The sequence below is a fragment of the Quercus suber genome, unplaced genomic scaffold (genome assembly GCF_002906115.3).
Source record: "Quercus suber isolate HL8 unplaced genomic scaffold, Cork oak 2.0 scaffold_26, whole genome shotgun sequence".
In the NCBI taxonomy this organism is placed as follows: domain Eukaryota; kingdom Viridiplantae; phylum Streptophyta; class Magnoliopsida; order Fagales; family Fagaceae; genus Quercus; species Quercus suber.
In genome coordinates this window covers 2,069,748-2,083,381 of record NW_027069491.1, presented here as the reverse complement: position 1 = coordinate 2,083,381, position 13,634 = coordinate 2,069,748, and the positions used below count along the sequence as shown (strand labels likewise).

Sequence of the window (13,634 nt, the reverse complement as noted above, 5' to 3'; positions counted from 1 at the left end):
GAACTCTAGTAAGTTTTTTTGACATCTTCTTTACAATAACTAGAAAATAAAAAAAATTAACATAGTCTTTCTAGCTAGATAATTTAGTTTGCTAGCTGAAGTATTTTCCTCTTTTTATAAAACATCTTAAAATTTCTAGTTTTGACTTTTGAAAATTAATATTAACCATCAAAAGGCCTAAATCTTTTGTTATATTCGTTATTAATGTTGAGCTTCAAATAATTCATCTATGCTTCTTCCTTTTAAAAAAGAAAAAGAAAGTTTTTCAATTAAGGTAACTTGGCACTTGTAAATCACTTATAAGTGATTTACAAGTGCCAAGTTATTACAATGACATGTGTCTATTTTATCTGAATTCTTCAAATATTGAGTGCTTACAATTAATGAATTCCCATATCTTCATCTCACTATAACTATTTGATTGCTTCTGGGAAAATAATGGAGGTAGACTTTCAAGTCATCCGAGATGTTAACTCGTGCCACTATCAACTGTTATGAAGTGAATCAAACAAATTTCTAGCTTAAGAAATTAGTGAGCATGGATTCAATTCATTATTATAACAATTGATCCGTTGTGCCTTGTTTTAAAAAAAAAAAAAAACGGAAGAGGTGAAAAATACGATATATATGCCATAGGTTCAACTTTCAAGTACTCAAAAAGTATTGAGTCATTTCTGCAAATTTGATTTGCAAAATTACTCAAGTAGCTTCAAAACTTCAAATCCTTTTTATCACCACACCAAAAGACTTCCGGTTTAACTCCAAAGTCCAAACCAATTTTACACAGCCTACAATTAAACTAGTAAATGGGCCCTTAATCCATGGAAATCAAACCCAAAAACCCCAAAACCGATTAAAAGCCCTAGTAAGCTCCCGAAAGCTCAATACTAAAAACCGTTGCATAAGTGAAGTTATTGGGTTTTCTGCATTTTAACAAAAAACATCAACAGCTTCACAATAATCATCGTTCTGCAAATACCCCGAAATCAAAGAATTCCATGACACCACATCCCTCTCAGGCATCAAGTCAAAAACTGACTGTGCAAACCCCATCTTCCCACATCCCACATACCCAAAAATCACGGTGTTCCAAGACACTATGTCTCGTTGAAACATTCTATCAAACACATGGTATGCATATTCCAAGCCACCACATCTCACATACATTTGCATTAAACAGTTGGTAACAAAGACAGTGGGCTGAAACCCAGTTACAATCATGCGAGCATGGGCTTGTTTGCCTGGACTCAGGGCTCGTTGGTGTGAGCATTGTTGGAAAATGTGGGAAAAGGTTTTCCACCTTGTGGGTGTTGTTTGGTTTGGCACAACAGTAGTAAATGGAGAAAAAGGTACAGTTTTTACCGTTCACTGAATGCAAGGAATTAAGAATACATAAAACGAAAGCAATGAAGAAGAAATTAAAATTAAAAAAGAAAAAGAAAAAAAAAAGAATAACACTATCCAAAAGAAATTCAGAATGAATATAATAATTAAATATGTTCACCTCGAACAATTTACATGAACTAGACACAAAGTCAGTCGTTCATAAATCTGTGAAAAAAGACGTGCATGCGGAAGATGATAATCTCTATTAAACCAATTGATATATTCTGGGCAAATAATCCTTGTCGTCAATATTGTTGTTTGGAACGCCAAGCTTAAAAATCCGCAACCTTAACCACCTGATGAGGTAAAACATAAGCGGCCACAATGAAGCACGACAAAGTAGAACCCCAACATTAACATCATCAGGGACACGGTCGAACCAACCAAAGGCGTAGCTTAGCTCTGTCCAGCAAAAAAGAGAGAGTAAGAGATCCAAAAGCACCCTCTTGATGAAATATTTAGCAAATGCCTTCTCTAGCCTCCAAAGAGGCTTAAGTGCTCCCATTGCCGACTTTGGACTTGAAGACATATTGATTCAAATTTCACCACTTAGACTGAGTTGTTGTGGTTGTAGTTTGCAGATGTACTCTCACAATAATTTTAATAACCCTAATCCTAACCCTATTCCGAACCCAAATACCACTCTCACATATATAGATATAGAGAGAAAAATTGACACAGCCTAGGCGTGTAGAAGCTAGTAATTAATAAGCAAAATAATAGAGCAAACACATAAAATAATATGCCAATCTTATCAAAAGGAAAAAAAAAAAAAAAAAAAAGAAGAAAAGAAAGTGCCAAAGTCGGTTGCCAAATTGTTTGAGGAGAAGTGTAGTTTATTTTTTTATTTTTTAATGAAAAAGGAGAAGTGTAGTTTATATATAAAAAAGAGAATTTCCTATTTCAACCCGACTTTATGTGGTTTAAAAATATTTTCATTAAGAAAGGGTGACATCTCATTTCTCTTTAGAAATAGGGTATATATATCAAACAAAAAATTTAATTTTGAATTCAAAAAGAGAATTCCTAAATTTTAAGATTTTTTCCTAAAATAGAGTTTAAACCTGCTTTTTATCACGTGAATTATTCATGTATTACACTATATAATACATGCCCTAAATTGTTTTCTTGAGACTACTTCATATGTCTAGATGATTGACATGGCTATTAAATCATACAACTTTGTGTTTTCTTTTTAGAAAAAAATTATACTATACTAGCGTCACGCGCATGCTCAGAAGTTCTTATATTTTTGGGTAAAGGTTAATAATTTGCATCTATTATGAATATAAAAATATAATTTTTTTTTTCACACAAATAAAAATGATAAACTTTAGAGATAAACGGGATAAACTTATCTACTTTGAACGTGAAGGGAAGAAAAATTATAAATTTTAAGAATTTTCTTTTTTGAATTTAAAATGAAATTTGTTATTTGACATTTATGACCCTATTTCTAAATGAAGTTACCCTTCATTAATAAAGTTAATTTTGAACCACATACAAGTTCAGTTAAAAGAAGGGAATCATCTTTATATATATATATATATATATTATATGGTAGTTTAAAACCCCACTATTAATCATCATTTTTATAATTGAGAGAAAACAATTTAGTGAATATATACAAGTCCCAAGTACAGTAGGCCAATCCTCCGCCCCTCCCCCCTTTCCCAAAATCCACAACGCACTCAATCCTGCCAATTACGAATCCTTGTTGGTTGCTAGAATGTGCCTTGTTATTGACCTTGAGAACATATAACTTTATTAGAAATATAACTTTGGCTCAGACCTGTGTGATAATGAAGAAATCTATTTGTAATGCAAGAACTAAGAAGCCTACTGCATTAGTCTAATCACTTTTAGTGGGGTCACTACAAGAAATTTGGTTATTTTCAACGGTTGAAACCATTGAAAAAAGTACTAAAAACCGTTGAAAATACTATTTTTTATGGTTAAATTAACCCCAAAACCGATTAAAAGCCCTAGTAAGCTCCCAAAAGCTCAATCTAAAAACCCAAAACTCAAACCCACTTAAAATTACAAATCCTAGACTGAAGCCCAAAGGAACAGACACACCCATTGCCAGTTAGATTACAAGTGCAATTCGATGGTTTTTTAATTGATTTTAAGAGTAAAATATTTGTTGCACACCCTTAATATTTAGTTGAGGGTTTGAATGTTATATAATTTGACAGGACAATCTTCTCTTGTCTTCAAATTATTTCTCAAAACAATCAACGGGTATAAATATAGATTAAAAATGAAATTGCCAACTATTTAAATATGCCATTTGTTAGCACTTTAAAGCAAATAATCTTGCCAGTTATCATAACACATGCAACAATAACAATTTTAGGGTAAACAGGTCTAGAGTCAATATGTTGAGACTGAAATTACGGTACATATCAAATTATTATCAATCTTCAACAAGTCTTTTTTTGAAGCACACGCCTACTCTAACACATATACCAAACACAAAGTTCACAAAAAGCACAAAGTTCACAAAATTTACATATCTCCCAAAGAAAAGTATTCTAAAATCGGATAGCAACACCTGTTAAAACACAAAGGTTAACAACAGATATTAGTATCCAAGATGGCGATATAAAAATGGACAGGAATTAAAGAAAACAAAAAGGATATGAAGAAAATAATTTGTTTGTTTGTTGAAGGATAATACTTTTGTAAGATATATATTGGAATGAATTGAAAGATAATTATAGTTTACTTATTTTGAACTAATAAAACGGGGAAAATGATAAATCTAGTACTCGTTCATGAATTATTGTGTGCTTGGTAATTGTCTAATTGGTGGCTCACTAATCGGTACAGAGAAGGTTACTATTGTACTCTCAACAATATTCATGGCTGTAAAATAAAATCATCAACTAAATGGAAAAGAATGACAATTTTTGTTCACCAGCATGATCTTTTATGAAAAGTAAAATCAAATTACTATCCTGTATTCAAAATATAACAATCAAGGTCTAGATTCCAGAACAGTGGAGATAAAAGAGCTAGACAGTTGTTGAAAGCCTGAACACAAGTTTATAGATGTATTCAATTATTTTTGTTTTTGTTTTTGTTTTAATTAATTAATTAATTAATAATAATAATAGTAGTAGTGGTAATAGTAATAATAAATTAATGATTAGAAAAATTGATTGTACTTTCCAAACAACGAAAGGCTTTTGCATAGACAAAAAAATAACGTAGAAGTGATAGATTTATTTGCATATATAGAAGAGAAAAGTTTGGGGAATAGAGAATAATTACCGATTAGCTTTTGAAGCTGCCTTTGCAATCTGGTCATATTCACTGATATCACCACATATAACCAGTCTTTAAAATCGTTCAAACGCTTGAAAAAGGCTAATTGCAATGACCTGTTCAGTACTAATGTGCCAAAAACTCCCCAGAAACCAGCAAAAAAGCCAAGAGCCACACTAACATAAAACCCCAGGGTTATAAACCCATCTTCATCATCTTGCTTGCCATCATGCGCATTCCTCTTGTTTGAGTTCTGAGTAGTTTCTTCTCCTGAACAGTTCTTTGGAAGTGGAGCTCCACAGAGACCTGGGTTTCCCTCATATGCAGTGGCAGTAAAGGTATTGAGTTGAGGGCCTGTTGGAATTTGGCCTGACAAGTTATTGTTTGACAAATCCAAGAAACTTAGGCCAAGAATTTGAGAAAGGCTCGAAGGAATTCCACCGGAAAGCTGGTTTTTAGATAGATCCATGACCTCTAACGAAAGTAAAGCACCAATATTTGAACTGATTTGTCCAGACAAAAGGTTCTTAGAGAGATTCAAAGATATCAATCCCGCAAGTTCCATAATTTCTCCAGGAATTGTCCCAGTTAATTTGTTGCTTGAGAGATCAATGCTTTTTACTAGTCCAAGAATACCTTTGTACTCATACTCTCTTCCTTTCCACATCCAAAACACATGATCATCATATGCACGGTCCTTGGAAGTCCTGCTAAAGTCTTCTTCATACAAATGGGTGATGGTGGCATTTGAACTCAATTTTTGAGTCAAAAGGGTAAGATTATTGAGGCATTTTGGTATACTCCCTGAGATTTGGTTTAAAGCGAGGTCTAAAAGTTGAAGATGAGCTAGATGGCATAGATGTGAAGGCATGCTTCCATATAAGTGATTGGATCGAAGGATGAGCACAACTAAATTTGGATTGCTAGTCCCTAACCACATTGGTAATTGTCCTGACAGGTTATTGTGTCCAAGATTAATACATGTCAACTCCGTGCAGTTTTTCAAGGACGAAGGAAGTTCCCCACTGAAACTATTGTTGCTTAAATCCAATGTTTCAATCCCAAGAAGGGAGCCCATCGTACTTGGGATTTTCCCATGAAAATGATTGTTTCCCAAATTAAGAATTTTCAGTTCTTCAAGATGCATCCAACAATCAGGAAGTTCTCCTGATAATTGGTTATTGGAGAGATCTAGACAATGTAAATTTCTAATACTAACTGCACATAGGGATTGGATTGGCCCAGAAAACATATTATTGGAAAGATCCAAATGTATTGCTTTAAACATAAATCTTGGTATTTTGCCTTCCAATTTATTTGAACCCAAGTCTATCGCGGGGGGAAAGTAGAACTCCAATGACAAATTTGCTATTTGGCCAGTGATTTGATTGTAAGACAAATCCATATATTCTAGTTGAGGACTAAAGACCCAAGAGAAATTGGAAATTGTGTCAGAAATTCCAGAATTAGAAATATCAAGCCAATATAACTTTTTTTGAGTTTGAAGCCATTTTGGGAATCGAGAGCCTAGATGACAAGACGTTAAATATATCTTATCTAATTGGAAAGGGGGAACCCAATCAGAGCTGAGGTTGAAAACCAATGAGGTATTAGATAAGTACAACTTCTTCAATTTTGTGAGTTTTGAGAAGTGGTGTTCAGAAATAACACCTCTTAGTGTATTATCACCAAGATACAGACTCTCTAGGTTAGATAGTTTTCCAAAACTTTCAGGTATTGTCCCATTTAAACGATTGTTAGAAAGTCGTAATTCTCTCAGCAATGGAAATATTGTGAGATCAGGTAATGATCCCACGATATGATTCCAATCTAAATACAAAGCCTCTATTGAATGGTTTGCACACTCAGTCAAGTTTTGAATGAATTCCAGAAGTTGACCGCGAAGATTGTTCCTAGATAAAGACAAGGTTTTTAAATTACACACACCACCAAAGGTTTTTGGTATCCCACCTTCAAACTCATTATCTCCAAGATAGAGATGTGCAAGAGATTTCATTTTGCTAAAAGCATCTGGAATTAAGCCATGAAATTGGTTTTCATTGAGATAAAGTTTAAAAACACTGGTGTTGGACTTGAACAACCACTCTAGTACTGAAGAAGAAGAAGTGAGATGATTATGAGATAGGTCGAGGACATCAAGAGAAGTAGAAGAATTAACAAGCGGAACAGAGAAAATATTTGGAAGATCACAAGAGTGTAAGTATAAGGATGTCAAGTGAGGCAATTTATTCACAACTTGGAGCCAATTATTAACTTTACTCAAATTAATAAAACTCATGGCAAGGTATCTTAAAGAAGAAAGTTGAGGGAGCCACTCTAAGTTTTCGGGATTATTAAAATGATTCTCACCAAGATCAAGATACTGCAAGCTCGAAAGATTCCCAAGCTGAAAAGGAATGTTTCTACCGAAAGTAGCAGAACTAAGGTTAAGGTATCTTAAGTTGGAGAGAGAACCAATGAATTCTGGGATTTGAGTGTGATTGAAATCATTGAAACTCACATCTAAATAAGTCAAGTATTGCAACTCAATCAGAAAAGGATTAAGTTTACCTCTCAAAGGCTTTGGAGGAAAGGTCAAGGCATTGAGCTTAAGCATGATTACGTGCCCCGTTTGGTTGCTACAATAGACTCCTCTCCATTTACAACAATCTTTTTTCTCCTCTTCAGTACTCCAAGAAGAAAGATGGCCATAGTCATCAATAAGGTCTTCCTTAATCTCGAGAAGTGCTTGTCTCTCCTGCTCTATGCAGCCTTGGATAGCATCTCGCACTCCCCAATGGTTTTCAACGGTTGGTTTCAAGCACAGCGAAAGGAGAACAAAAATGAGGAGAAGTTGGAGGGAACTTCCTCTCATGATAAAGGTCAGTAGATCAGGGTGAAGAAAATTATTTAAGTACGTTTATCATGAACCTCGGCTTTAAATATTCATAATATCATGAACCTCGGCTAGAAGATATTAGAAGCAAATAATGTCATTTTCTTTTCTTTTTTTAAATTATGAGGCTAATGAGTAATGACAGATAATAGGGATCTCATTTCCGTGGGCAAATCTAAACCCATAGTTAAACACAAGGTACAATAAAAGTAAAAATTATTAGGATAAAAAAAAAGTACATTGTTAAAATTTCTATTAGGAAAAGAGATCTTAACACCATATATAAAGCCAAATTATACCCATCAACCTAGATTAGGGGTAAGACAATTTAGCAAATATTTTTATTTGAAATTTAACCTCAGATGTTTTATTCAATCACCAAAAATTTTAACAATATTGAGCTAACTAAAATTCATGAAAACTTAGCAAATCTTGTAAGTATATCCATTTGGATGCTGCTGAAATTCTTTTGATGGTGCGTTTGGCCTTTTTTTGTGGGTCTCGTGCACTGTTTATGGGACCCGCAAGTCATTAATTTATGCAAATTTTTCTTTAACATTGGATTCCACGATATTATTTACACATTTAAAAATTATTTTGTTACAGTATTTTCAGTTTTCAATTTTCAGCAATAAGCAGTATTCAAACAGACCTTAATTAAGTCTCTGCTTAAATTTCATTTTTCCATCAATCACAATAGAAATTGTCTTTCAATTTAAATTGACTATACAAATGCAACGTATATAAGGGGGACACTGAAAATTCTAACAAATTCAACTAAACTGAAAGCTCCATCTGACCAATCCGTTTAGATAGAACTTATTTTGCTGTAATTGAAAAAAAAAAACACAAAAAAAAAAAAAAATTAAATGTGTGAATAGTACTGCGAGACCTATTTTTTTTGGGTCTCGTGCACTGTTTATGGGACCCACAAGTCATTAATTTATGCAAATTTTTCTTTAACATTGGATTCCACGATATTATTTACACATTTAAAAATTATTTTGTTACAGTGTTTTTAGTTTTCAATTTTCAGCAATAAGCAGTATTCAAACAAACCTTAATTAAGTCTCTGCTTAAATTTCATTTTTCCATCAATCACAATAGAAATTGTCTTTCAATTTAAATTGACTATACAAATGCAACGTATATAAGGGGGACACTGAAAATTCTAACAAATCCAACTAAACTGAAAGCTCCATCTGACCAATCCGTTTGGATAGAACTTATTTTGCTGTAATTGAAAACTAAAAACACAAAAAAAAAAATTTAAATGTGTGAATAGTATCGCGAGACTTATTTTTAATGAAAAAGTTCATCAAAGTGAAGTTTGTAGAAAGGCAGTTGAACTGGTCAACGATTGTGGCTGAAAAAAAAAAAAAGAGAGACAAAACGTGCTACAGTGCAAACGTAGACGTGGATAATCTCTATCCAAACACATTATAATGTCTTCAATTAAAGTCATTACATGCAAACGTATATTGGGGTCCATCTGAAACTATGATGAGTACTCTACTCTTCATCTTCTTCTTTTTTTCATTTTTCTTTTTTCTTTTAAATTATTTATATCTTTATTTATAAAGTGATGTGTTCACTACTTTAGTATGAGCAGAAGGTACTTGAAATAAGAGAAACAAATGTGATAAAATTTCCCTCTGTGTATTCATGTCACAGTACTATCTTAATAAAATTTCTTTATTCGTAAAAGAGAAGCAAATGTGATAAATGCATGGAATTATACATTTTTAAATATCAAGTACAGTAAAGGAAAATCTTGTGCATGGCATTTCAAAAAATATTATATACAAAATTATGACATGTTTACTTGTTTTGTCACCAAAAAAATTAGCACACTTCGCTGTAATATTTTTTGTACATTTGTTACTTTCACTCTTTAGGGAAGCTATGTACATCACATCATACAAAAGAATTCTATTTTTATTTTATTTTACTTCATATAAATCCCAAGTTTGTAGATTATAGGTTATAGATTATATATATCACTGTTGTTAAAAATATAAAAAGCTGTCAAAAAAATTATTTACTTTTTTTTTTCCTCATAAAAAGTTTAATTTTTTTTTTTTTTTTTTAAAACCAATGCCTATAGGGAATTTGTAAACTTTTCCCTTATAAGATAAGCTAGCTCGAGTCTTTACATGGGAAAAGTGTTTAATTAATGGCAACCTTCTTTGTTGCAACCAATAAATGAATTATCACAGGATTTAGGTTACATGAAAACCTTTTCCTTAGTCAATTATCACAAGGTTCACAACAATATGTATCTATTTCAATTAAAGTCTTCAAATATTGACTGGCTACAATGAATTCCCCATTCCTTCGTCCAAGTCTAACTTTTTGAATGCTTTCGGTGAAAATAAGGAGGGTAGACTTCCAAGTTCCAAGTCATCCGAGAGGTTAACCCGTGTCACTATCAATTTTGATGAAGTAAATTTTATATCCATGACAAATTCCTAGCTTAAGAAACTAGTGAGTATAGATATATACGTCAATTTTATGAAAACTATTTATTAGCAACAGGGAAGAGGTGAAAATTACGATATATGTCTTACTCTTAGGTTCAAAAATTCATAAAATCATTTCAGTAAATTTGATCTGTAAAACTACTCAAATGGGTTGAAATCCTTTTACCATCACAGCAATAGATCCCTCCACTCCAACTCCAAATTCATTATACAGAGCCGAAAAGAAAACCCACAATCCATTAAAATCAAACCCAATAAGCCCAAAGCCAATTAAACGCCCAAGCAAGCTCCTCCAAACCCTAGAAAACTCATACAGTATAATACTAGAAAGGAAAAAGAAAGTGTTTATTTTAAGAAAAATACTATAGCAACATTTTTAAAATACTTTCACAACAAATTTTAAAAAGAAAAAAGTAATTTCAATGGTAAGTTCAGATTAACAACTAACTAACTAGAATTTGTTATGAAAATATCGTGAACTTAACACTTCTCTTATAATAATTTAGTAATAAGGAAAATTAACTTGGGGTTGATAACTATTGTAGGGTCTAGATTTGTGGCCCAAGCCCAAAAACAATGAATTTGTAGAGCGTGGGTGATAGAGCTAGGTTAACTATGGAGCTCACAACGATTGATTATAACATGCAAGTATAAACCAGCATAAAAGTACACGTAAAGACCAAGTAGGTTCAAATCCGAAGAGACTTATAATAGATTGAATATCGGTTACACTTCTTCTTTTTTCCTCCCCCCCCCCCCCTTTTTCATTAGGAACCCTTCTTTATATATCCTTCTCTACTACCATCCCTATCGTCTACTTGTTCTCCATCTAGCTCCCTACTTGAGTTCTTGTCATGTCATGTATTTCTCTTAGCTTTTGTGAATGACGGTAGTTGAAGTTGTACTGTTCAGAGGTCTTCTCCACATAAATGCGGCCAGGAAAGTTGCTGCAGTGCATTTAATACGGTGGTGGCAGCTTTTCCTTCTAGATATTTCTCCGTTCCTCTTATCTCCAGGCGTGTCTAAAGCTTATCCAAATTGCTGAAGTCACTAGTAAATTCATTTGAACCCCCCAGATATTTATATGACCCCAAAATCCTTTCATCTGAGGATGATCATCTCTTCGGAACACTGATGCTCTCTTCGGATAGAGTTTTTTCGTCCCCATGTATCCTTCTTTCACGCGAAATACCCTTCGACAATTTTAGCCTCCTCGGACATAAACTAGTCCTCAGCTTGGGCTTTAGGCCCACTACGTATGGATGGGCTTTACCCACCCACAATAGTTCCTCAAAATCTTAATTTTTCCTTCGCTTCAGAAGAGGAAAAAAAGAGATTTTGATTTGCTATAGAATAAAAATCAGAAATGCACAAATATCTTAATTCGCACGTGTAGTGGCATGGATTTGCGCGCTTCATAATTGTTGTTGCCGTTTCAAGGTTCCCAAAGCGCCATTAATTACTCCAGGCAGCGTTTTGTCTTTGACATCCAACGGTGGACTATTGATCCAACGGATGCGATCCTTCCTCAGAATTTGGGCGGGATAACTCCTTCTCCCTCGTTTGCCTCCATATAAAGCCCTAGAGGAGGTTCTTCTTCCCTTACTTTACACATTTTCAGACTTTCCAGTGAACAGAGACACTCAAATCAACCAGACTTTACTATCATCAAATTAAAAATTTTCAAGCATCTCCACAAGCCCAGATATCATTTTCCAATCCGGTTCGTGTAAGTTTTCATATATTCGTCTTTATTCCTCTCTTCTGACGCTCTTTTTGTCCTTCGAGTAGTCGCCCCCTGGTCACCACGTTTAGAGTTCCTCCTATTTCGTTTGCTTAGGATGGGTAAATATCAGTATCTGGTAGACAGTCCTACTCAGATGGAGAAGTTTAGAGCCACCTACCGCATTCCTGAAGACGTGGGTTTGAGATATAGCCCCCCAGAAAAAGTTCTAACAGACTGAAAAGAGGGTGAAGTAATAATCCCCCTCATCGCCTTCCTGGAAGGAGGAATGACGATTCCTATGGGCCCTATTACCACTAACTACCTTCGAAACCATAGGCTTAGCCCCGAGCAGTGTGCGCCCAACGTTTTTAGGATATTAGGTGTTGCTGATGATCTGAACCGCCATCTGGGCTTGGGACTCACTTGGCTAGACGTGGTGCATATGTACGAGTGCCACAGTCAAAAAGGAGCGGGATATTATTTAAAATCCCGATCCGATGCTATTAGACTCGTCTCCTGCCTTCCCAAGTCTAACAAGGGAATGAAAGACGATTATCTGATCGTCTCAGGTGCGTGGCACAACGGTTTTCACTGCCCAACCACGTCAGGAGAACCAGGTGGGGGCACCTTAGATTTAGGCTTGCTAACATTAGATGTAAGATTGACCTTTATTGCAATTTAGTCTTCTCGGTTTTATTGTTGCCAACTTTCTAATCAAGTTTTCCTGTAGTGTTGACAGATAAAAGAAACGTTACTCCTCGGCTGAGCCTTACCAATGTTGCCGCGCTCAACTATTTGTTGCGATCGGAGATTTTCGTAAGTGAAGACGGGCAACTCTGATCGGTCCCTCTTATCCTCGGTTACAACACCAAACCATCCGACTTGCAGCTGGTTGGGAACGCGATAAGGCAAGGAGACCATCGCCTCCACCGAATCGACGTCGGTCGGAAGGACTTTTTGGCCCCATTTGATCTCCCTCCAGTGCCACACCCAAACCCTCAGGGTTACCACTGCTCGTCCAGCCAGTTCAGCAAATCCCCCTTGAGCCGGTGGTTATAGGCGAAAGGGTTGGCTCTTCAACCTCCTCCCTAGAGGAGCAGATATATAAATTTAAGTTTGAGGGAGAAGTTTCAGGAGGGGTTCAGGTGATACCATCCTCCGATTCTGAGGAGGATATTGATAGGCAATCCAGCGTTCATCCTCCTATCTTGATAACTGCTCTTCTGGAAGACTCTTCGGAAGAAGATATGTCTGACTTGAAGGTCGTGATGAGAAATAGGGGCAAGAAGGCCGAGCCAAAGGGCACTGGGACTTCCCAATCCGTGGTGAATTTACCTTCACCACCACCTCAGGTTCTTGATCTCAGCTTAAAGGCAGTATCGGACCTGAAGAAAAAGAGACCTCTCGAACCTGAGGAGATGGAGGTGGTAGTGCCACCAAAAATAACAAAGCAACAGAAGGTGGTGAGGGACCACAGGAGCAAGAGGGCCTCATCCACAGAGAGCCGGGAGGAGCCTCCTGTTGCTGATGTGCGCCGAGGGCAACGCACATGGTCTCCTAAATTAGAGCTGGATGGTGCTCCTATTTCTTAGGAGACCTCCCTCAGAAACTACGATGGGGGAAGAGCAGGGCTGGTAGCTGAAACCTTGGAGTAACCATTGCTCCTCCCCCGAGACATGGAGTCATACAGGCGCTTTAGCCAGTATGAACTCTTCATGTCCCTGAAGAGGGACCTGGCCATGGTAAGTGAGCTTATCTAGCTCTTCGGTTGGCATGTTAATTTTTTACTTGTTTTATGCTAACATTTTTACTTCACTGTGCAGATTACCCAGCAAGTCTTCGTGGCCGAAGAGTGGAACATAAAGGTTTA

At 35.5% G+C, this 13,634-nt stretch overlaps 1 protein-coding gene across 1 annotated transcript; it reads right to left on the bottom strand.

The window, feature by feature from the left end:
* Positions 1 to 3,770: 3,770 nt before the first annotated feature.
* LOC112009121 (receptor-like protein EIX1) lies at positions 3,771 to 7,553 on the bottom strand. Its single transcript, XM_024041465.2, has 2 exons — positions 4,666 to 7,553; positions 3,771 to 3,943 (listed from the first exon to the last, which is right to left on the bottom strand). Exons 1-2 carry the CDS (start codon positions 7,532 to 7,534, stop codon positions 3,924 to 3,926), a joined length of 2,889 nt encoding a protein of 962 aa, XP_023897233.2. The 5' UTR covers positions 7,535 to 7,553; the 3' UTR covers positions 3,771 to 3,923.
* Between the last annotated feature and the right edge of the window lie 6,081 nt (positions 7,554 to 13,634).

What these genes read in the sequence shown, in the direction of transcription:
- LOC112009121 (XM_024041465.2), bottom strand. Translation starts at nt 7,534, where the DNA reads ATGAGAGGAAGTTCCCTCCAACTTCTCCTCATTTTTGTTCTCCTTTCG. An exon ending in GCAGCTTCAAAAGCTAATCG is followed by an intron (nt 3,944 to 4,665) that starts GTAATTATTCTC and finishes GTGTTTTAACAG; the next exon opens with GTGTTGCTATCCGATTTTAG.